Source organism: Pelmatolapia mariae, linkage group LG2, assembly GCF_036321145.2.
Source record: "Pelmatolapia mariae isolate MD_Pm_ZW linkage group LG2, Pm_UMD_F_2, whole genome shotgun sequence".
NCBI classification, from domain to species: Eukaryota; Metazoa; Chordata; class Actinopteri; order Cichliformes; family Cichlidae; genus Pelmatolapia; species Pelmatolapia mariae.
Window position 1 is genome coordinate 28,064,501 of NC_086228.1, and position 22,998 is coordinate 28,087,498.

Consider the following 22,998-nt stretch of genomic DNA (forward strand, 5'->3'; position numbering starts at 1 on the left):
CACAGTAGTTTGTGTGTTATGTATGTGTGTTTATCTTGTTGTTTTTTTTGTTTATTTGTTTGCTTTATTTTTGCAGAGCCCATCTGTGTGTAATACTATCTGAATGATAGTATGTGTTTATTTGTCACTGTCATTCTGCAGCAGATGTATGGGTTGAAGGGGAGCTGCCCCCAGGCTGGCGGGAGATCTCAGACTCATCAGAGGTCTATTTTTGGCACGTGCCCACCGGCACTACGCAGTACGACCGACCTGTTGCCTCAAGCAAACACACCGTTTCTAGCAATGATGCTGAGAATGACCCACAACAGGTCACACAGGACTCCCTTAAGCCACCCAATGAGGTGAGACGACCCAGAGGACTAAATAGACTTCAAGATTAAAAGCACGTTTAAAAGTATAATGAGATCTTTTATGTATAAGGTCTTAACAGCATTATGTATCTTAACACTCTCAGTCAAGATTTAATTCTGCTGAATGTTAACCGCAGCAAACAGATGTAGATGCAGATGTTTAAATATAATGTATTAATACAGATACTTTTAAAAAGTTCCCTGCGTTTCCTTTGAGAGAAATTTATGTTTAGATGTTTATTATATGGGATTATATTCCTTTGGAGATGTCAACCCACATCCTTCTACATAACAACAAGCAGATGCTGATGAACAGTAGGATGTGGTTGAAAGGTCTGAAAAAGCTTCAATTTACAAATTTATTTTTAAAAAATGTTGCTTTATCGAAAAAGTCCATGTAGTGGCTTGTAAAAAAATCCCAACACAAATTAAAAGACAGGCTTTACCATCTTCTGTGTTGTGTTCAGAAAGAATCCTCCATATCTGAAAGCTGCTGCTGATCAATGATGTACCTTCCATCATCAGTCTGTTTGTGCAGCTCTGTGTCTCTCACCCTGGATCCCTCACGGTCTCTCTGTCATCACCCATCTGTCTCTCCCACAGCGCCCCAGCAGCCTGATATCCGACAGCTCCGTGGAGCCGGTACCCTCGCCCTCTGGATCCTCCCACTCCCCTTCCTCCTCCGCCTCTACCCCTTTCAATGACATCACCTCTTCTGTACAAAGTCTCAACACCACCACCACCTGCACAGCCACCGTAAGTCACAATTATTGAAACTGTCTCTTTTTTATTTGAGGAGAAGTGGGTTGTTTAAAAATACAAACAAAGATTTATTTCCTTTCTGAATATCTGTTTTTTTTTTTCATGCTCTAGGATCTGAAGGACTATCCAGTCTATCCTGATCCCAGTCTTAAGGCATTTGAAGGAGCTACTCTCCGCTATGCTTCACTCAAGCTCAAGTAATAGTCACAGACATACTCACACTTAGTGCTACAGACTTTCTTCTTGTGTAGCAAGGACTCAGTCGTGATATTTTGCATGTATTCAAGTGTAAAATATGATTTTAATGTGGCTGTTATTTAAATCCCTGATGTTTCTCTGCAGCCCTCCTGCCCAGCTAGAGACAGTGGACCTTAACAGCACATTCTCTGATCCGGAGGCAATGGTAAGTTCAAAACAACAACATATAATAACACAGGCTTAATAATGGCATCTGAAATAACTATAATATGCTGAGATTTTTACTAAATAAAAATGCTTACTGAATAGAGAGCATTCTTTATAGTTTGATTATTTGTTTTCTTGTGGGTTATTATAGCCAGCAGGGACAAAGTTACAGGCGTTTACAATACAGTTAAAGGCCCCAAAACAAGTAATGTAATTTGTGAGGAGGCTAATGAATAGCTTACATTTGTGTGTGTGTGTGTGTGTGTGTGGTTTTATTTACACTTTAAAAACTTTAACCTTTCAAAAAAAAGAAAAGAAAATACTGCTAATGAGAGGAAGTCACCAGGCAGTGCATGCAATGATGTAATGCACCTGCTCCTTGCTCTCTCTTTCTGTTTGCTGCAGTGCCACGCAGTGGTCACTTCGTGAACTGACACATGGTGAATGCATTCACAGCAAAAGTATTTTTAACTGCCCCCCTGTGGACGAATCTTACGTACACATGCTTAAGCATAGAGTAGCTGCGATCACTGAATATAAGAGCAGGCAGCCTAATAGTCTAATGGAAGGAGATGCTACTTAACATATAACGATTCAGATAAAGAACAACAGAGAGAGCAGTCTTTTGAGTAGACGTTGTTGGCTTAGATGGAACAAAACTGAGTATATTACAGCAAAATTATTTATATTTATATACCCCCCACCCACCCCATTTAGATATCTCAGAGGGAATTGTGGGGATTCAGATATGAACTTAGAAAGTCTGAAAGTTTATTGAGGAAGAAACCCAAAGGGAATATTATGGCCAGTGGAAAAAAGATTGTGTGTGTGGGTGTGTGTGACAGCTTAAGAGATGCCTCCTCTGCTCAGCAGAAAAAAAACCTCCTTGATATGTTAGTGTGTGAGGAAGAGAAGAGAGGATGGTGATAGCTGCTGACCTGAGGCAGTCAAAATTGCGTTATCATAGAGTGTGTGTCTCTTCCAGTCATTTCCAGTGAGATCTCTGGGCTGGGTGGAGATGGCCGAGCAGGATTTGTGTGAAGGGAGGAGCAGCGTGGCTGTCCACCACTGTATCAGACAGCTGTCCTACTGCAGGAGGGACATACGAGACTCGGCTGGTGTCTGGGGAGAGGTCAGTCCAAAAGACATCAGCTCAACAGTATGCCACTGTTTACATGTTTCTGAGTCAGTATTGCTGCGTGTCAGTGGAGAACCAGTGTTACTGCCGGCTGCTTTGTACATCAAGTTCCATCAATTTATAATTTTGTGCTATTAGACATTTGTTTGAAATGATGTCACAAATAGTGCATAAATTAAATTATAGTGACGTGTGTGTGTGTGATGTGATTGTTGACCATGAAATCATAATAGTTCCTTGAGTCAAACTTAAAATGCCTCGCAGGCACACATTGTAGGAAGAAGGTTTATGAGTGCACAATCTCTGATGTATATGTGAAGTCAGTGAACTGTTGTTCCTGGCTATATTTCATTGAAAATATTTCCCTATAGTTTTCAAAGTACTGTCAAGTTGATTTTTTTAAATCATGTCGCAACAAATTATATAACTTACCTCACAAAAACCTCTGGCTGACTTGTGGATGACAGCACTGATGTATCCTTGGTTGCTATCTTGCAGGGCAAAGGGATGCTTTTAGTGCTTCAGGATCGCATGTTAACTCTTGTTGACCCTGATGATCGCAGCTTGCTCCACTCTCAGCCAATCAGCAGCATCCGTGTCTGGGGTGTTGGCAGAGACCATGACAGGTAGGGAGGACATTACAAAAATCTTTAATAAAACCATGCTGTTGCTGTTCTGTTTTTATAACTCTTCCCCTGTGGAGGCGATATTTTGATGACCTTCCCTGTACACTTAATGATGAATTTCAATAAACATGTGGTTTAACAACCATTAAAATAGTTTCAAGGTTTTTCGAAGGGTAACTGCATAGGCAAGGGCCACCCTCACTCACTTCTGATGCAAACCCAGTAATTTTGTTGTATAAGCAGCCCTGAAGTATGACAGAAACTGTTCAGTTAAAAAAGAGTTTCAAGGGTTACTCCTAATAGACACAAGTAAAGAGTTAATGACTGACATTCTTAATGAAACAGACAAGAACCCACACAAACATGTTGAGCAGATAATCCTTCTGTATATATGCAAACACAGTTTTATACGGGAACCTTTTAAACTGCATGTGTTTAAAACATTTGCTGCGGATTCAGGAGTTTTAACTAATCATCAGAGAACAGCATCAGCCTTGTTATTATTCAGTCTGTATTTTCACAGACTGTGCTAAAACTCCACAATTATTCCTAATGCTTCACTTCCACACTGAGGACCTATGAGGCCTTTAGTCATTTGGCAATATCCCACAGTCTTGGTTTTCACTTCTCACCATTGAGCTGACAGTGTGCTGAGGGCAGCGTAGCTGCTAATGAGGGGAGCTGGCCAAGCCCTCATTGATATGAGCCGCTCTGGGTTTCCATTAACCTGCATATTAACCTATACACTCATGTGGAAATGTTAGCGCTGATGCATGGCATGCATGGATTTCATATGTATGAGACACGTATGTGCATTTGGAAGCTTAGCACAGGCAGAGCAAAAGTCTTGTGAACACGAAATGCTAAAAATCTAAGCACTTTAAAATGGTTTTTTTTTTTTTGGAGGATTTACTTTGAAGATGTGTCAAATGAAATCAAACGAGAAGAGGGGCTGGAGGTTTCAGTCCAAGAAACGGTCGGGTCCTGACATGTGTAATCAGCTGTTAAAGAATCGGGTGAAAATGGAGTTTAAAATAGAATCTGTGTAAAAGGCTCACTCGCACTCAGCCATGCTTGTTACCCCCTCTCCTTCTTCCTGTCTCAGTGTCTCTCTGTCTATCTTATTTCCGTCTTTCTCTTTTAAGTACTGCTATAGTCTCTCTCTCTCTCTCTCTTTCTCTCTCAGAGCATCCCTCTTATCCTCCCACTCTTCTCCGTCCCTCCTGTCTTCCTCCTTTTTGACTTCCCCCAACAACAACACTACAGCAACATTAGCTGTATGTGTGCGAGTGAGATAAAGAGAGTGAAATAAAGAAAGAGTCCCTCCACCCTCTTCCATCTCTGAGGATTGAGAAACTTTCAGTGGCTGTCTCTCTCAGCGGTAATGGATAAAGCGTGTAGTGGAAAGAGGAGGGGAGGGTCATCTCAGGATAGCTCTCCCTCTTATCCTTTATTCCCTCACTGCATCTCTTTCTCTCACTTATAACATTACAGCTTCCCCCCCCCCCCCCCCCACCCCAAATCTCACCCAACAGCTCTTTAAAATCTGCTGTGTGCAGTCTTGCATTCCTCTGCTTGGTTTTAGGCTCATGACTTTTGGATGTACCACAATCAGAATGAAAAAGTCAGAAACACTCTTGCTCTCATACATCACAAAAAGGAGAACATTTACATTCACTCTATTAGATACGTGTTCATACATAAATAACTAAAACAATATTTTCTTCAATGCTTTTGATATCCATTTAAGAAGTAAAGTGCTTAGCATGTGGTCCAGGGGACAGGATGAATCCGCTGGGATTTTTTGTGAAGCCGCTTTCATGGTGATAAGTTGTTTGGGACTGATGTGAAAAACTGGATAGCTTGGCCTTCCAACCAGCACAGGGTGTTAAAGCTGAGAACAAACAAGGTGACTCAAAAGATATTTGATGCTCTGGAGCCACATGGAGCTTTTCCATGTATGCAGCAAATTGTTTTACAGCAACCTGCATTGCAGTTTGTGCGTGTGCGATTGTATCTGAGATTATTTTGCCACAGGGTGGAATTTTTGCTCTGTTAGTCCTGCCACTAGAGTGCACTATAATCAAAGCCTGCTCATGGAGAGAAGCCGCTAGCTTGCAGCTGAATCCTCAAAAGTATATGTGAGCACCCCTGCTCCTGTGGACTGTGATGATCATTTTCTCCCGGGTTGATTATTTTAAACAGTGCCTGTTAAACAGCAGTGATAGAAAAATGAAAAACTTGGTTGTTTGTTTTACAGCTGTGATTTTTATTTATTCTTGTAGGAGTGTGCTTTTTCTGTCACTACTGAGTGATTAATATTTTTGCATTTGTTAATTTGCTCAGTTATTTTGTGACAGTCTTGGAGTGATACTGTGATCCTGTGAAGCGTTGGCGAGATGTTGCTGACGTCAGCTTCTTCGTGTCATGTGTTGCTTGGTTATTCTTCTTATTTTTAATGTTATTTGCTCTCTCTAAAAAAATGACTGACCCACACAAAACCCTAACATCAACCACATCTAATCCCTTTGTGGTTAAACTGGAGCCAGGTCTGATTAGGGTACCTCTGTATAGAAGCAACTCCTGCAGGGATGTTTGAAAAGTCTCCATAGAGCTGAGATTGTAATAGCAAAAACTTTAGGAATAGCCAGGTTTTGGTAGTCCACTATATGTTTTGTATGATTGGCAGCTCAGTGTGCTGCCTAAGTGGTTGACTCACTTGCCTGCACACTGTGTGTGTTTAAAGTCAGACTGGTAATATTGTTAACTGACTGAAGCTGGTAGGCGGTGAAAGACATGCAGAAGAGAAATGTCTTTCTTAATTATGTTTAAAAGGCCATAAATTGACAGGGAAAGAGGAGGAGGCAGAGGTGAAAGATAAAGGCTGTTTCTGAAAGCATGCATAGAAGATAGCTCGCACTTTCCTCTCTCTCCATCAGCTGTCTCTTTCTTTAACCATCTATCTGTGGAATATTCCCAGTCTTGTCCCGAATGTTCGCTCTCTCGCTCTCCTTCAGCTTGATTCAATATGAATGAGTCCCCCCATCTCGTAAGCAGGGCGGGACGATGGTAGAGGAGGGGTTAGCGCTTCGATGAAGTCATGAGGCTATATCTGGAGCACTCAGCAAGTCTGACCGCGTGCACGCCCAAATTGCGCGTGCACGCTGTTCGCATTTATGTGTATGCATGCGGACTTGAACTGATGAAGTCATAGGTCTAAATCCGGAGCGCTCTGTTTGTGTGTGATGGTGAATGAGTGGGTGTGCATGTGTTTTCCCCCACTTTTCCCATCCCATCTTTCTGTCTGTGCTATTTCCACTCTTTGTCTCCAGCGCTCTTTCTGCCTCCCTCCTGTGCCATTGGCTGCACAGCTTTGCCTCTTCTTCTTCTTCTTCTTTCTGACTCTCTTTCTTTGTCCTGCCACTGCACTTTAGTGGGGTTGAAGCCCCCCCTTTTTTCCCAGTTTCACTCAGGCAAGAGAAGGAGAGACAAAGATAGGACGAAGGCGAGAAGATACTCAAGACAAACAGTGAGAGAACGGGGAATAAAGCGCGGCACTGCTTTTGAGAGAGTGTGTCGGGAATGATCAGCGCGATGGAAAGCCAATAAGAAAGGGAGAGAGGCATGCTTCCCTGCTTGCACTGGACACAGCAGGACCTCACAGGAGACTCTCCGGACCAGGCAAGCAAAGCGAGGGAAGCCGGCTGTAGAGGAAGATAGAGAGAGAAAAGGTGTAGCGGAAAAAAGTGGAGGAGGAGTGGGAGAAGGAAGGGGGAGGGGAAGAAAAGAGGGAGAGGAGAAGGGGGAAGAAGCCCCAGAGGATTAAAAAAAAAAGGATAAGAAGAAAAAGAGAGGAGGCAGACAGGAAGAGATTTACCCTGGGGTACTGCTGCGAAGGGGCTGTAGCAATGTCACCGCGGCGAAGGAGCTAACGAGGCAGAGAAGTAGTTGTCGGTAACGGGTCGAGGATGCCTGCTTGTGTGAGTACTCTGATCTGTACTTCATTCAGTCCTCTATTCTCCATCTATCCATCCATCCATTCATCCATCCCCAAAGCCATCTATACACTTACAGTGACCCATTACCACCTCTCTTTCCACCTTACTATCACCCTCTCTAGCCTTTCTGATGATTTCTAACTGCTCCGTTTGTTTTAAGGACACAGCACACGTCCCTTGGCCCTACTTTTTCTAATTAGTTTTCCCTTGATTTTTTCACTCATTTACGTCTCAGCTTCCTGCTGTGTGTTTGACTTCAAGCTGTGTACCTTGTCCCTCTGACTCTCTCTCTCTCTGGCTTGCCAGCAGGTGTAGGGATGCAGGCTGTTGGCAGCAGGTTTGCAGCCAGAGTCACTGAGACAAGAGCAAGACATTCATTCAGGGAGTCAGATGAGAAAGAAAAGGCATAAGAGCAAAAGAGAAAAGAAAAAGATGAAGTAGGCAAAGGAGGGATGAGAAAGACAGGATTAACGGGTTTGGATATGCTGCAGGGATTTTTTAAAGTGTCTGTCACGGCTGTTTGGAGCTGTTTGATATGTGTGTGTATGGATGTGTATGCTTGTGTGTCTGTATTCTGCAGACATAGACATCATGAGCTTCCACCTTAATTAGTTTAAATACCTAGGTGTGTGTGTGTGTGTGCGTGCATAGCAGGAGCTACTATATACATACAGGGAATTTCCCTTTCTCTCTCCTAGGAGAGGATGAGGAGGAGAAAGCGGGATGAGGGATGAGCAGGGAAGCACTAAGCGGAGAACAAAAAGCCACAGAAAAATGATTTATGGCATCAGAGAGGCCTTGTCTTCTTGTTTTCGTGTCCTTGGCATGTGACACTTGTTAGGATTGAGACAACGCCGTTGAAAACCCAATAATGTACGTTTTTAATAGTATCTTTGCTCCAGCCTACTGTCTATGTCCCTTTTTCTACTATTTAAATGAACTAATTTTACCTGTTTTCACTAATGGCTCAACGACAGATGCTCGAGTTCACACCCACACACACAAGCAGAAACATATCATACCAACACACTCCAACAAATGCACACTGATTCCACAATTCATTCATATTCATTAGTGGGCAGCAGTGAGACCCTGCTCGCCTATTCCCTCCAGCGCTCACTTATTTCCCCCCACTGCTTGACCTTCTATGGACAGGCATGGCATAGAGAAGAGAAGAGAAGAGAAGAGAAGAGAAGAGAAGAGAAGAGAGCCCGTGTATCATAAATGTTTTAATGCTGAACACACTCTTGCGTTCTCCTCCATTTATGTCAGTGAAATGAGTTTGCATGTGCGTGTTTGACTTTTTATATCCGCTCTTCGAGCTGTTTCAGTCATGATGCCCCAGTGTAACCACAGCCTGTTTGCTGATGTCAAGGCCTTTGTGGCTTTAATTAACATGCAAGACCCCACTGATGGCCCACAGGGACAGAGCCCGAACACCTAGACCCACTCGATAGACGCCAGAGTGATTGATGACCTTTCCTCCCCAGTCCTGCACCGATTTGAGCCCTATGCCTACGTCTTTCTTTCCCGGCAAGTCATCGCTCCCCTGCGTCAGCTCCTTCCATTTACCCACAATCCATCACTCCCACTTCTCCGCACACATACACGCAGCCCTTGTCAGGATGTGTCCACCCAGCCTCCCAGAAACCCTCATTCTCCAAAGGGTCATTATGATGTTGTGTCCCCTCATCTCTCTCCAACCCACAGTCCAATGTCTCACACACACAGACACACACACACGTGCATTCACACAGACAGAGAATTACAAACAATAAGCTTTACAAAAGAAGCTTCCTTCTTTCTCTCTCAGTTTGCTTTTTCACTCTCTGTCTTACATTAGCATTGTTAGGCACACCTGCTGTAATCCTTGTCTTCCTGACAGATTACTCCTCCTGTTCCCCCTATAGATTCCCTCCCTGGCCCCACCAGCCAATAAATCTCCTCACAGATAAAACCCTCCCTGGTCCTAGCCATGGTGGGCACAGATGTGAGCTGATGTTAGCTGATCATACAAGGCTGAACGCAGCGGGACCCTTGTGCAGTCAGTGTCTGCCTGTAGCTCTTCCATTTATTCAGACTACAGAGACTGTTTAAGATGAATATATTTGAATACTTTAACACTGTTTTGTGTAGGCTTTTGATTACGTTTTCAGCCGGCCTACAGCAGACATGTCTACAATGATGACTATATCAGGTGGTAAATTAACCTCCTGTCATTTATTTTCAAAGTTTACACATTTAATGTTTCTTACAAATATTACCTCAGCTCCCTCTAATCACAAAAACTCAAAGAAATGATTTAAAACCTCTAATTGGTAAACGTGTTTGTGGTCCACTTGATTTGATAACAGCACTAAGCTGAACATTAACTGGATAATTGGTCGGCTCTGAAAGCTCAGAGTCTGTTTCCCTTGTTGCTTGTGTGGACTTTTACAAGCCAACTATAAAGGAACCCTAATCAAGTATAGTTTTAATTGCTCTGAAAATGTAACAGCATTTAATTGTACAGCTCAAATAATTCAGTGGGTATGTAATTAACGATTCTTTTCATTATGAATGAAAAATGCTGATTATTTTCTAAAATGCATCTTTTTATCTACAAAGTGCCAGTAAAACGCTGGAAAGTGTTCTTTATGCTCACAGTGACATCTTCAGATGTCTACCAATAATGCATAACCAAAAAAACAAACACACTTTAATATTATATGCAACAATTTCAGATGGACTTTCTAATCATTTCAATTATATCTTCTGTTAGGCCTTTTAGTTAAATTACAACAAATATAGCATTAGTAGTGTCTATTGATAAAAGCATCCAGGTGATTTTTTTTCCTAGGGAGAGAATATCGATCATTTTCCCTACTGAGCTTCTTGTTGTTTGCAGTGGTGATGGACAGGCTGACAGCTACCCAAAGCAATGGACAGTACACGAGAGAGGTAGAGAAAAGTGTAGACAGAGTGGAGTGGGCGGAGATGAGTGTAATGGGTGACTTGTGACAGAAGGATAGCAGTAAAAGTGAAAGGGAAAGCGAGACCTGCTATAATGTATGGTTTGGAGACGATGGCACAAAAAAAGGCAGGAGGTGGAGCTGGAGGTGTTAAGGTGTTTATTGAGAGTGACCAGAATGGACATGGATTAGTAATTCAATTTATCAGATGGACAGCTTAGGTTGGCCAAACCTAAATATGGAGCTGGCAGGCAGGAGGAAACGAGGAAGACCACAGAGACGATTGATGGATGTAATGAAAATGAACACACAGAGGGCTGATGTAACAGAGGAGGATGCGAGGGATAGGGTGAGATGGAGGCAGATGATCCACTGTGGCGACCCCTTAAGGGAACAGCCAACAGAAGAAGAAGAAGAACTACCTAGTCTCATTCTGTATTTTTTCGCTGGTTTTGCCTGCCCCACCTGGAGTGGCTCTATGCCCCACCAGTGGGGCCCATGCCACAGTTTGAGAACCAATGATTTAAAGAGCTAGGTCTCAGATATTTCTGCCTGCAGCTAAAAAAGATGGGAATGAAATAGTGATGATCCGTTCTTTAAAAAAAAAAATCCACTTGAAAAATTCAACAGCAGCAACATTTCTTTCCAGCTGAACACAGCAGCCTGTATCTTTAAAACAACTATCTGCATTGTATTTGCTCCATTGAGGAATTCAGCAAATCCAGTGTACTCCAGTTTACTATATCGCATGTGCAGAAAATGTAGTGATTTATGGCACATGCAGCTAATTAGGTTACATGCAAATGATCCAAACGGCACAGTAACTCCACTCCACTCGTCACCGAATCCCTGCGCTCTCTCCCACACTTTGTGACACATGTTGGTAGGGTACATGAAGAGGGGCGTCTCACTGATGTGACATCTCACTGAAGCTTTGTCGAGAATATTGTGCTCATGTACGAAAACACACACACACGCACGCACGCGCTCACATAGTTGCACACACCAGTGCATTGTGATGTATAAATGATCAAGAGCAGAGAGAACAGCAGGACATCATCTTTCCCCTGCTCTCTCGCCCACCCAGCATCCCTCTTTTTTCCTCCCCCCACTCATCTCTTGTTCCCCTCTCTCTCTCTCTCTCTCTCTCTCTGTCTGTCTCACCCACCCACCTAACTCTACTCTTAAATATGTAATGAAAAATGACGAGTGTTGACACACGGGTACTGTGTGTGCTCCCTCTGCATGTTGCCCCTCCTTCCCTCCCTCGTTTGCCTCTCTGCCTCAACGAATGCTCGGATTTGGGTCACAAAGCTGCATCAAAATAAACTGGGGTTGCGTGTTTTCCTTCCTCTCAGTAAAACATTTTTTTTTTTTGTGAAGAGAAATTGGTCTCAAATGTATTTTGAGTTATCCTTGTGCTCAGTCATTTAAAACCATGCTGTATATGGTGCCGTATAGAGTGTATACAGGGGGGAAATGTCTAAGCTGTAATCAAGGGGGGAGAAAATGTTTATTATTTAGATGAAAAAAAAAGTCTTCCTAGAAATTACACCCCTCTGTAATCCACTCTATATGACCCGATTTTTATTCAGCACTTAAACGCAGCTTTTTTGGATATGTGTGAGCGTGCACATATTTATCCGCCAAGGCAGAAGACGCTCAAATATTTTGAGACGTTTGTATGCGCAGAAAGCCTTCTGAAGATCTGTGAAGTTGGCGTTCTGCGCGTAAAATATTAATAACCATTCAAATTGTCATTTGCGCATTTGTAAAATGTTTTACATGTGTTCAGATTGCTTGAGGATGAATCAAATGCAGGCGTAGCTGCTGCTGTAAACAACATCAACTGGCTGCTCAATTCGCACAGGCAGCGTCGTGCGCCGCGTTCGCTGCTTAATACACCGTAGACAAGAGTTTTATTTTTATTTCGACTTGATTTTGTCCCAGTTCTTTGCCGCCTCTGGCAATATTGGTGATAGTGTGTTCTTGTCTCTCTGCCTGTGAGTGTGTATATGTGTGCATAGAGAAACAAGGAGTATGTGTCATGTGGTACCTCTGATGCAGAGGAGGTTGGAGGGGGGGGACTCAAGCCCCGGGTGCTCGTTTTGCTTCTCATCTTGGTGCTGTAAACAAGTTTACGGTGTAGGATGGTAATTACGTGCAGACATTTTACATTAGGCTCTAATGGCTGTGGGTCATGACTAATTCACCAGGTCGCAGAGGGGTTTACCCTGTTCAGCTGTCGCACACAGGTTTAAGTGTCGGAGTGCAACTGTGGAAGAGGTTTAAGTGATGCTGCTTTCACTTAGTTCCAAATTAGCTCAAAACATGGACTCTCTTTTGTATTTTTTATCACTTTGATGCCTGCTATTAAAAGGAGCAGTTCCACGTTTTCTGGAATAAGGAGACTGATGCTACATATATATCAGTGTTTGCTCATTACCTCAGATATTTCAGTTTATATGCAAAAACATTTGCCAACAACATATATGAGGTAGCTACATGTCAGCAAGTCAACTTTAGTTACATTGTCCTAAATCACAGTTATGTCTTCTCCAAAGAACTGAAAGCTATGATTGTGTAGGTAAGAGAAGGCAGAAAGTGCAGCGAAATCCAACATAAAGAAAAAGAATGACAAATTAAAAGTACACAAGTAGTAACAAAAAATGTACTGGGAGCTTTAACACTTATAAGCTCGAGCGTTATACATGTTATTTTCCGCTATATTTCAGCACAAAGTTTTCTGTTAAAAAACTTATAACTGCTGCTATTAACCACATATTTCCAATTAAAATATCTAATGGGCCACTTCATCCAAGTCATTATGCAAAATTATATCAGCTAATTATCAAAGGGGTAAATGGGCAATGATTGATTTTTTTGACTCAGTTAAATAATCTTCTATATACAACTAAAAATACTGGAGATGCATGTTTTCAACAGCTGGATTTTCCCATTTTTCTCATTTTGTGCAGTGAAACAAACAAATCCTCATCACAACTAATTCATCGACTCATTAATTGTGTCATGTGAAAAAGAAATTCTAAGATTTTATGTATCAAGACATAATAATAATTTATCTAGTCCATACTAGGTTTAAAAATATGGTTCAACCTCAGACGAACACATAACTTAAAACACTGTGTTGATATTTGTTTACAATTCCACACAGCCTGTAGAGTCTGAGCACGACCTTGGGGTGTGTTTCCGGGGACGCCCACTCCTGGGAAGTTTGGCAGCTGTCTTAAATGTTTTCCACTTGTGAAAATTATTTTTAACTGTAGAATTATGGAAATTCTACAGTTAAATTGTTCAGAAAACTCCTTATAGCCCTGTCCAGACTGATGGGCAGCAACAGTTGTTTCTCTAAGATCATTGTTTATGTCTCTGTTTCTTGGCATTTTGTTAGCCAACACAGCAAACTGCCAAAACATCTGCTTTTATAAAGGTGCTCAGACTTTCTTACGATCAGTTAATCAGAGGTATTTGATTCACCCTCTTAATTTCTGTGGGCGCAGTAACGGTATACTATAATATGACATTTATCATTGTTCACCCAGACGCATAAAATTTTAGAATCAAAAGAGGATGTACTTTCCTTTTTACGTGACTGTGACTATTTAAAACACCGGACGGACACGAGGACTACAAAACTGATGACACACAACAAATAAACGGCGGCCTCTGCCATCAGTAAATGGCAGTCAACAAGGCGAATATCAGCCGATGCTGATGTTCTGTTGATAAGTCGGTGCAGTAAATACCTGACTGCGCACCACAACACAGCATCAATACTGCAATAAAACTAAGCTAATTACTGTCAGCAGCTCAGTACAGTCCTATTAATGGCTTTGTAAAGTGTGCACTTTGTGCCTCATGTATCTGGTTTTTATCTTTGATTTTTATGCCCTTTTTTATCACCATATTCTGCATTCCATCACAATAAACTACAATTTACTGCCGTGATGAGCCACATTTGCTGTTTTTTGCAAACACAATTATCGACACTCAGGGGTCGAATTTAAAAAAAAAAAAAAACAGCTTTTGTGCTGGAAAGTTAACTGAGTTTTGTGCAGATTATAATGGTCTGTAAACAGCTTAGAATGGCTATGAAAGCATTTGTAGACCAGTAAACAGAACTGTTATCTCTAAATTTGTCTTCCAGTATTAGCATCAATTGTTTTATGGAAGTCGAGAATATTTTTTATAAATTTAAACGCTCAGAGACTTACATTGCACTGATAGAATTAGTCAGGTTTAATTGTGCATTTCCTTACTGAGGATGATTTCATCTTGCATCAGATTTTCAAGTAAGCTAGAGACTCACTCAACAGTTCAAAAAAAGTAGAATAATTGGAAGGAAACTGTTTCCAAATATCAATATACCTGACAGCTCTTTTGTTATTCTCTTTGCAGCATGATGAAAGGGCAATCCTCTAAATCGTTTTCTAGCTGTTGTTTCAGTGTCGCACACCTGTCACCGTTCGGGGCTGAAAATGAATCAGATCCACGTCTGCTTTGGACTCCAGCCAGCGTCACAACAGTATCAATAATAAAAGGAAGTTTTTCTGTTGCAGTCAATAGGAAGAGTAACACAACACATACATGCGGCACACACACCTGGTCCTCGGTGTGGACCTTGGCTCTTGGTGGACTTTTTTGCTGACAGGAGCGCTTCCTTCCAGACGTTTCAAATCAGCATTTGGCTTTGCAATTAGCATATGTAAGTGCATTAGCATAGCGGCCAGCAGTATGCAGACACTCTGTAAAGCTGTTTGATAATTGAAGTCTGTGTGATGCCACGGTGCTCTGTGCGTTTGAGTGTGTGTGTGTGTGTGTGTGTGTGTGACAGATGGTTTGGAGGAGACATGAGTCTCTACTGAGCGATACTGGAAGCTACAGAGCAGAAGAAAGAGCTGCAGAGCTGGTCAGGGACTAGTTACATGTGTGCTGTTTTGACTGCCTCTTAAACAGCCTCTTTTACTGCACCAGGATTGGGACAGTTTAGCTTTATTACACCATTCCTGCAACCAAAGATGCATTGTGAAGCTGCTTACTGTAAAGTTTTCAAAACTACTTAAATTTAAATAATATCCTGCTGTCAGCAAAATTATCGAGCATTTTGATTGCTGTTTGACGAAAAATCTAAAGAAATTATACTCCCAGCCCCACTTTTGAAAGAAGTTATTGCTAATTTACCTTCAATACTTGATCTACTGTGTGTGTGTGTGTAGATAACAAAGACTGTGGATGTGCACATTTCTATTTGAAATCTTTCTCTTGCTTCCTGTGTCCTTTTGCGCCATCCTTACTACTCACTTGTGTGTGTGTATGTGTACAAAACCACAAACTTTGCAAAGTCGCATTAAATTTACTCATTAGCATAAATAAATAAATATGGTTAATGACATGTATGGCTTTTACACTTCCAATTAATTACCATATTGACTGCAAATTCTTTACCCATTATAAATGTATCCTAAGACACGAGTTGTACATCCACCCTCTGGAACTAGATCTAGACTGTTGTGGATTATAAATTTTTGATCCCCCTTTTTTCCCCTTACATTTTTAATCAGAATCTTATAAAATGGAGATATAATCCCAGTATTAACATGACAAACCTAAGCCATGTTTAGGCATGCCAGGATGGGATTCTCCTTCGGCTGTAGACTAGTACTACACATCGTGCTCTTAGAACCATGATGGAGGTGACAGTTGTCATCTCTGCAGACACTGACGGTTCTTTGTGACTTTCTCAAACCCGGTTCAGCGCACATCTGCAGCCGTGACCTCATTTATTCTCGGAGTTCTACGCATCCTCTTCAGCCGAGGCTGCCTCGCAGCCATCAGGATCAAAGAGCGATTGGTAGTAGTGAGTCAGTCATCCTTTACTGAGCTCTGAAGGTGTGTGCGGCACAGAGAGAGAGAAAAAAAGAACGCACGAGTGGTGGGAGGCTTGCTTTAACTCATCTTTCTGCTTTGGTGCTTTCACACCTTTCATCTCGTACCTCTTTTTTACCTCTTTTTTTTTTCCCTTTCCATCTCCTCCTTCACCATCCAGCCCTATTTCCATTCCTCTCTTCTCCACTCCCACCTTCATTTTGACTTTCTGGCCAATAACTCTCCTCTCTTGAGATCTTATCTCTCTATCCTCTTGCTTAACTCTTCCCACTAAAATGCCCTCCGACGTCCATGAAATCTGTGTGTCATTCAGTTAAAAGCAACAATCCTCATCCTTTTCCTTTTCACAAGATAAATGGATAGATTGATTCATCTTTTACCACTTATCTGCATCTGGGTTGCAGGGCCAAAAGTCTAATCATGCCCAAACCCCCTGTATGTCATAGTTCTATCCTGGGGTCTCCTCTAAGTTCGACATGTTTGAAACACCTGAGCTTTCGATGTGGAGTAGTGGTTAAGTTCCTACCAAATGACTGAGCTTCGAACCAAGAAGCCTTTTGGAGGAAACTTATTTCTGCTGCTTGAATCCACAATCTTATTATTTTTTTGGTCACTACCCAGATATTTTGGCCACGCTCAACTCTGTCTTCACCACTACTGACAAGTTAAACATCCTCATTATTATAGATACTGCATTAATTAGTGAACTGCATATTCCTAACTCGCGATCAAAATTTAGGGCAGAACTCATGATTTAACAGCTGAGAACCATGGCCTTAGACTTGGAGGTGCTAATTCTGGGGACTGGGTTCCAGTTAAAGTCAGTTGCATCTGCTTCTGGCTCACTTAAACTAGCTTTAGAAACTCGCATAGTATTGGAGGAAAGCCAAGTTCACATGTTAGTTGTCTCTGTTTATCATACAGATTAACAGATGTGTAATTTAAAACTAGTGCTGTAATTACATCTTGTAAAGGTTACCAAAAGTCACCTGCCAAACTCAAAAATACCCACTGTGGGTCAGTGGCTTTACTGACACTTTCAATGAGTGACTGTAGAACTGAGACACCCGAAACACTTAAGTTACATCAGAAAATGTCATCTTTTCCTCTTTAAAAAAAAACAACAACACATGCAACTGTTAAAAATGCAGCTGAGTGTTAATGAAATGACACCGCAGGAAGAAAAAGATGTATTTCCAGATGTAGCCAAGTTATCCTCAGACTGGCTGTAAAAGTCTAAATATATTCTAAATATATGTGGTGTGATCGTGACAGTACTGTAGGTTTTGTTAATGTGAGACTCTATTTGGCATTTCATGTAGTTTTTTCATCAGTAATAAAACACTTGTAACGAGTTGAGACTGACACATGAATTAGTTCTGGCGCGAGAACAACAGGCTTTCATTTTTGAAGTAAATGGAGAGCAGTCACTTTTGGGCCATTCAGAATTTCTGACTCTGAAATGCAATTCCAAAGTGACAGACAGCGAATAAAGCAGGGAGCCTGAATTTGAAATGGAACAGAAGGCCGTAGAATCCGAGATAATGGGAACAGGGTGAGGAAAAAAATCATGAATGAAATTCAAACACAATGAGAAAGCAATGCATTTTAAAACTTGTGCAGATGCATTTACATGTGGTGAGTTAGAGCTTTTAGGCAGTTTCTACAAGTGTTGATTTAGTCTCCATGTGTCTCTACTTGTGTGTGTGTGTGTGTGTGTGTGTGTGTGTGTGTTAGTAGGTCTGTATGAATAAAGGCTGTTTGGAGAGCAGCGGCAGTTCTGATGCTCTGACAATGAAGATAGGATTCCTGTTTGAAATTATCTACCAGCTGTTCTACCCTCCACACACACGTCTACACCTACACCTACACACACACACACCTACACACACACACACACACACACACACACACACACACACAGCTTCTTACAAAGTGGATCATCAAAGAATCAAAGGCAGTCAATGTTTGAGTTAGCCCTCTGTTCTTCATTCAGCCTGTGCCTCTTTGTAGTGTTTCTGATAGTAGAGCATCACAGCCTATATTGCGTGCAGCTGTGATGAGTTACGCTCTCAATGTGAATCATTCTATGTTGCATGTTTTGTTTTGGGGGTTTTTTTTGTGAGATGGATGTCTCCTGGTGTGGAAGAAAAAGTGAGTGAAAGAGAGAGAGATGGAGACAGCTGAGGGAAGTGAAAGCAAGATTAAAGAGCAGAAGCAAAGAGCTGAATGAAAGACACTGGGAGAAGGAAAAGGTAGAGGGAAATGGGGTAGGGTGGGTTCACGCGCCTGTGTGTGTGTGTATGTGGTACGCAAGTATGCAGCCACAAGAAAGGTTTCCTGCGTTATAATGTTGCAGAATGCTAATCCACTGAAATGAAAAGTACACACATACATCACCTAACGGGAAGGCGGTGACTGAAGTGAAAGAACATTGTCTCTGTTTTTGACTCTGTATGTTTTGTGTATTAACGCTGCTGTTGTGTCTTTGCCTTCCCTATCCTCACCATCATTTTCACTTTGCTTTTTTGTTGGTTTTCATCTTCTCCCATAATATAACTTTCCCATCCCACCACTCTTATCTGTCTTTTTATGTCCCACACTCTTCCTTTAACACATTTATTCTTATTCCTTATGTTATGTTTCCTTTACCACCATCATCTTTATTTTCTTTCTTTCTATTTTTTTTAACCACCATCTCTTCAACAACCCCTCTTGCCCTCCTTCTACCTCTGCTTCCGGGGACACAGAGAAAGGTAACTGCTCTTTGTGCCGTGCTCACGTGCGATCTTGCTCTTCAGCTGTTTTCTGTAATCGTTGTGTCAGGGCTCCCGCCCTTGTGTGCGATCACATTTGTCACTTCAGGCTTCAAATCAGTGGCTTTGCTTCGCCTAGAGTCACTGTTGCTCTTTACAAGAGTGCAGCACCAACTACTGAAAGTCTAAATCACTGGTGTCAAATCGTCAGCGAGCCAGACTGGCCACGGGCTGTTTCCTATTAAGAGTTGCATGCTGTTTTATAGCATTTTGATCCCTGAGAGAGGATACAGAAGTCATAAAAGAACCATTTGTAGTATGCGAGGCAAGGCCACTCATGCTGCTTTGGTGACGCACTGCTCAAATGTCCCTGAATGAAGTGTACTGGACACCAAACACACACACACACTCAGTCACACATCATATTGCACTTTCCTTTGTGGCCACAATCAGATAGCATTATCGACTTATAGTGTGTGAGCACACAATTAAGCAGAAGAGACGGGCCAGATAATGGACTCATAAACACAAAGAGCCTGCTGTGATAAATGCCAGCTGTGTTTGGCATATTTCTGTTTGTGTCTGTGGTTATTCTGAAGTGTTCAATGTATGTGTGTGCGTCTGGTGACACTCCCATCTGTTTTGGCTTCACTCTGTATTCACCGATTACTCATTTGTTTCTGTTCTAGCTGGAAACACATCCTCCTACCTTTTGTTCCTCGGCTTGTCTCACCTGTTAATGGGGAAGAGATGTGTCTTTCATCTTGTCTGTGCGCGTATGTGTGTGTGTGTGTATGTAGCATTTCCCACATGTGGCTGGTTTTCATCTGCCACCCACACTGAATAAAGTTTCTTTCTTAGCCGAGCTTCCTCCCTCAATATCACCCTCATACTCCTCATTTTACGCTCAGTGTGACACCACTGAGAAGCTCTTGCCATGAAGTTTCCTCAAGGACACACACACACACGCACACGTCTGCCTAAATATTTGCATAAGCCCAAGTGTTTGTCATTTTAGCCAATATTGGCAACTGCCACTTCCAGTTCAGGAATGAATATGAACCATAGACTGTATATAAAAGATGGACATATTCACAGCAAGCTATTTGCTTGTCACCATCTTGGTTGTTAGACATTATAAGCAGGGTGTGGATATAACCAGCAAAACTGTGGACACTGTACTTGCATTTGGTAGCAACTAGTCAATCACAAGGTAGCCACACCGCAATGGTTTAGCATCAATTTAACATAGTTGAGTAATAATTTACAGAAATATATTATACTATACTAAATTAGACTTGAATGACATCATAAATTCATCAAAAGCACGTTTACTGAGGTAATACATTAAGAAAAAGGAGTCGTAATCTGCAAAAGAATGCAGATTTAAAGCACTTCCTGTAATAGCTTCACTTTTCAGACCCCATAATATATGCCCATCTTTTATATACAGTTTTTGCTATGAAGAGACGGGTCCTAACGTGAATGCCTGCACAGCTCGAGGCAACATGTAAATGACACAAATAATGAAGCTGCAGTTTGTGACTCAGCTAATTAGACACAGCCCCAAAAAGTAGTTCTTAGAGAAGAGGTAAATACATCATGATGCAAAATGGGCATAATAATGTTGCGGTCATTTGTGGATTTTAGTTCTCGTGCATGTTCTCTTTTCTAGCTCCTTTTTACATCGCTGAACAGAAGATAAAGCAAACAGGTGCAGGGAGAGGGCTGAGAAGGTTTTGTTTCAGAACCGAGGACAGGTCCAAGGACAAGCATCACCTCCTAACAACACAGAAGAGGGAAAAGATGTAAAACCAAGTTCAGTAAAAAGCTGTTGTTACCAATGAGAGAAAAAAATTGGTTGAAACACTGTTAGATGTCGCAAGTAATCCAAATATATTCACACTGTAGATGAGGATAAAATTGAACCCAAGAAACAACAAAACAAAAACGGCTAAAGGAACTGTAATATACAAATTGGCGATCATGAATCCATATTGTCCCTGAGCTAAGTGGCTGTAGGGGGATGTGTGAAGCCCTTAAAGAGTGTTTGATCACAATATTCAACAATTTTCAAACATGGATCTCCAAGGAATAATACCAGGCGCCTTTGAGCAGAAAAATATCATCTATTTGATAAAAATCCATCTTGCAGGAGCTATTAAGTGCATTAAACCTAAGTGGATAAAACCTTACTCTCCTGCATACAAATATCTGGAATTAAGACACGTTAGACTGAAATATCACTGGAGCAAAAATGTAAATAAACAAAAAGACGGAATCATGTGAAATTAATTCAATGATTCAGCATCCCACGGCTTATTTCTTTTCCCTAATGGCTTTGTTGCTCACCTCAAGATATGTGCCTCAATTTTCTGGATGCTCCTTCCTTTTTCATTTCATTATCTTGTCCCACTTTTTTTTTAAGTTGTCCTTTGTCTTCTAATCATAAATGTTAGAGAGCATCTGTAAAAAAGCTTAAAAGATTTTTAAATACTGTCCCTTTAACAAGAGTTTGGTTCAACTGCTTTTAGGGTGCCTTGAGATAAACTTTGAGTGTCACATCTGCATGTGTCTTCTGTCTGTACTTCAGGGATTTTGCCTATGTGGCCAGAGACAAAAACACACGGGTGCTGAAGTGCCACGTGTTCCGATGTGATACCCCTGCCGCAGCCATCGCCACAAGTCTCCACGAAATCTGTTCCAAGGTTTGTATCATAACCTCTCCTGCCTCCTTATCTCCTGCTCTGAAACAAGCTAGGAAGTTTTAATCAGCTCAGATGTTATAAGGGGGGGGGGGAGGGGGGGGGGGGGTCATTATAAAAACCCTGTATCTTAGATGATATTCGCACATGCATGTTCCAGTGCCCTGATAAGATTTCTGATTTCTCTTCCTGAGAAGTAGGGCTGTGAGGAGAGGTATCAGAAAGCCTTTACAGTGAGATGATAAGATTGCAGTTGCAGAGTATGTGCAGTGCTAGTTTTCAATATATGTCCCTAAAGTGTGTGATGGTAATGGACATTTTGGTCCATAAAAAGAGTGATAAATACCTCAGCTATACCTAATCAAAACCTAACATAAGTCCTGCTCTTAGTCTACTCTATGGATGCTAATGTTTACATGTACAAACACAGAAACTTAACTCATCCTCTAGAACGTGCGCTGCATGCAACCACAGTGGCCAAGGTTTGACCTGCTTGCTTGCTGCTTGCCACTATGTCAGTAAAACAAAGTAAAAAGGTCAAAAAATAAATATTAAAAAAGAACAACCTGCTGATAACTGTCATAGTCATAACTACGTAAACATCCATCATCACACAATACAGTTCTGAGACTTTATAGAGCTCTAAATTTTCTTTTTATATCATACTTTTAGCTCGGAGGGTAAATAAGTGACTCCTCATGGACGTCCGCATACCTTTCAGCTGCCTGCATAGCTGTTTCACTAACAGGGCACCAAGTGCAAGTGTGTCCCAAGCCAACTAGAAAGAAGTATAATAAGAACAACTGCGCATCTGTGATGTCCAAAGGTGTCCGTGTGCTCATCCACAAGGGAGTGTATGGTTGGAGAGTAGTGTGTTATCTTGCAATGTGTGCTGCAGTGTAATGCATAAAGAGCAAATACTATTTTCAACACTAACACAGCACTTTTCCTAGTCAGTGACATAGTTCACTTGTTTAGAGACACTTTAGATTTCACACTGACACACACACACTGACTCATAATGTTTTATGTACAAAGAGAAATCAGTGTGTCCTCAGGCCAGCGCTGACCTTGTGAAGAATGACTGTACCCGGAACAACAGATCTACTCCCTTTGAGGCACATCGACCCATTTAGAGAGAAGATTTAATTTCTTCTTATCTCGAACCCCAAACCGAAGGAAGAGTGTGCATCAGTGCATCTGGATGTGACCATGACTCTTCACACCTTTACGCCACCTATTTTAAACACAGTGGTAGTTTTCTCTTTACTGCAGGGGAAAAACTTGGTGACCTGAGCCTTGCAGCTGCGCAGCACGCTGAATGGCCCTCCTTTGTGTGTGGTTGTGTGTGTGTGAGGGTGGGAGTGAGTGTGCCTTCTTGCATGTTCCCCTGTGAGCAG

The 22,998-nt window shown here is 41.7% G+C and overlaps 1 protein-coding gene across 2 annotated transcripts in view; it reads left to right on the plus strand.

Moving 5' to 3' along the window:
* LOC134644974 (amyloid beta precursor protein binding family B member 2) overlaps positions 1–22,998 on the plus strand; it is a 34,534-nt gene that overhangs the window by 4,839 nt on the left and 6,697 nt on the right. The window contains exons 3-9 of one of the 2 annotated variants that reach the window (XM_063498189.1): positions 145–341; positions 954–1,106; positions 1,224–1,309; positions 1,455–1,515; positions 2,503–2,649; positions 3,154–3,281; positions 21,487–21,601. In XM_063498189.1, the coding sequence (XP_063354259.1) occupies positions 145–341; positions 954–1,106; positions 1,224–1,309; positions 1,455–1,515; positions 2,503–2,649; positions 3,154–3,281; positions 21,487–21,601 (887 nt within the window). Of the gene's footprint in view, positions 1–141; positions 342–953; positions 1,107–1,223; positions 1,310–1,454; positions 1,516–2,502; positions 2,650–3,153; positions 3,282–21,486; positions 21,602–22,998 lie in introns of both variants that reach the window. The other variant, XM_063498181.1, reaches the window with a different exon arrangement.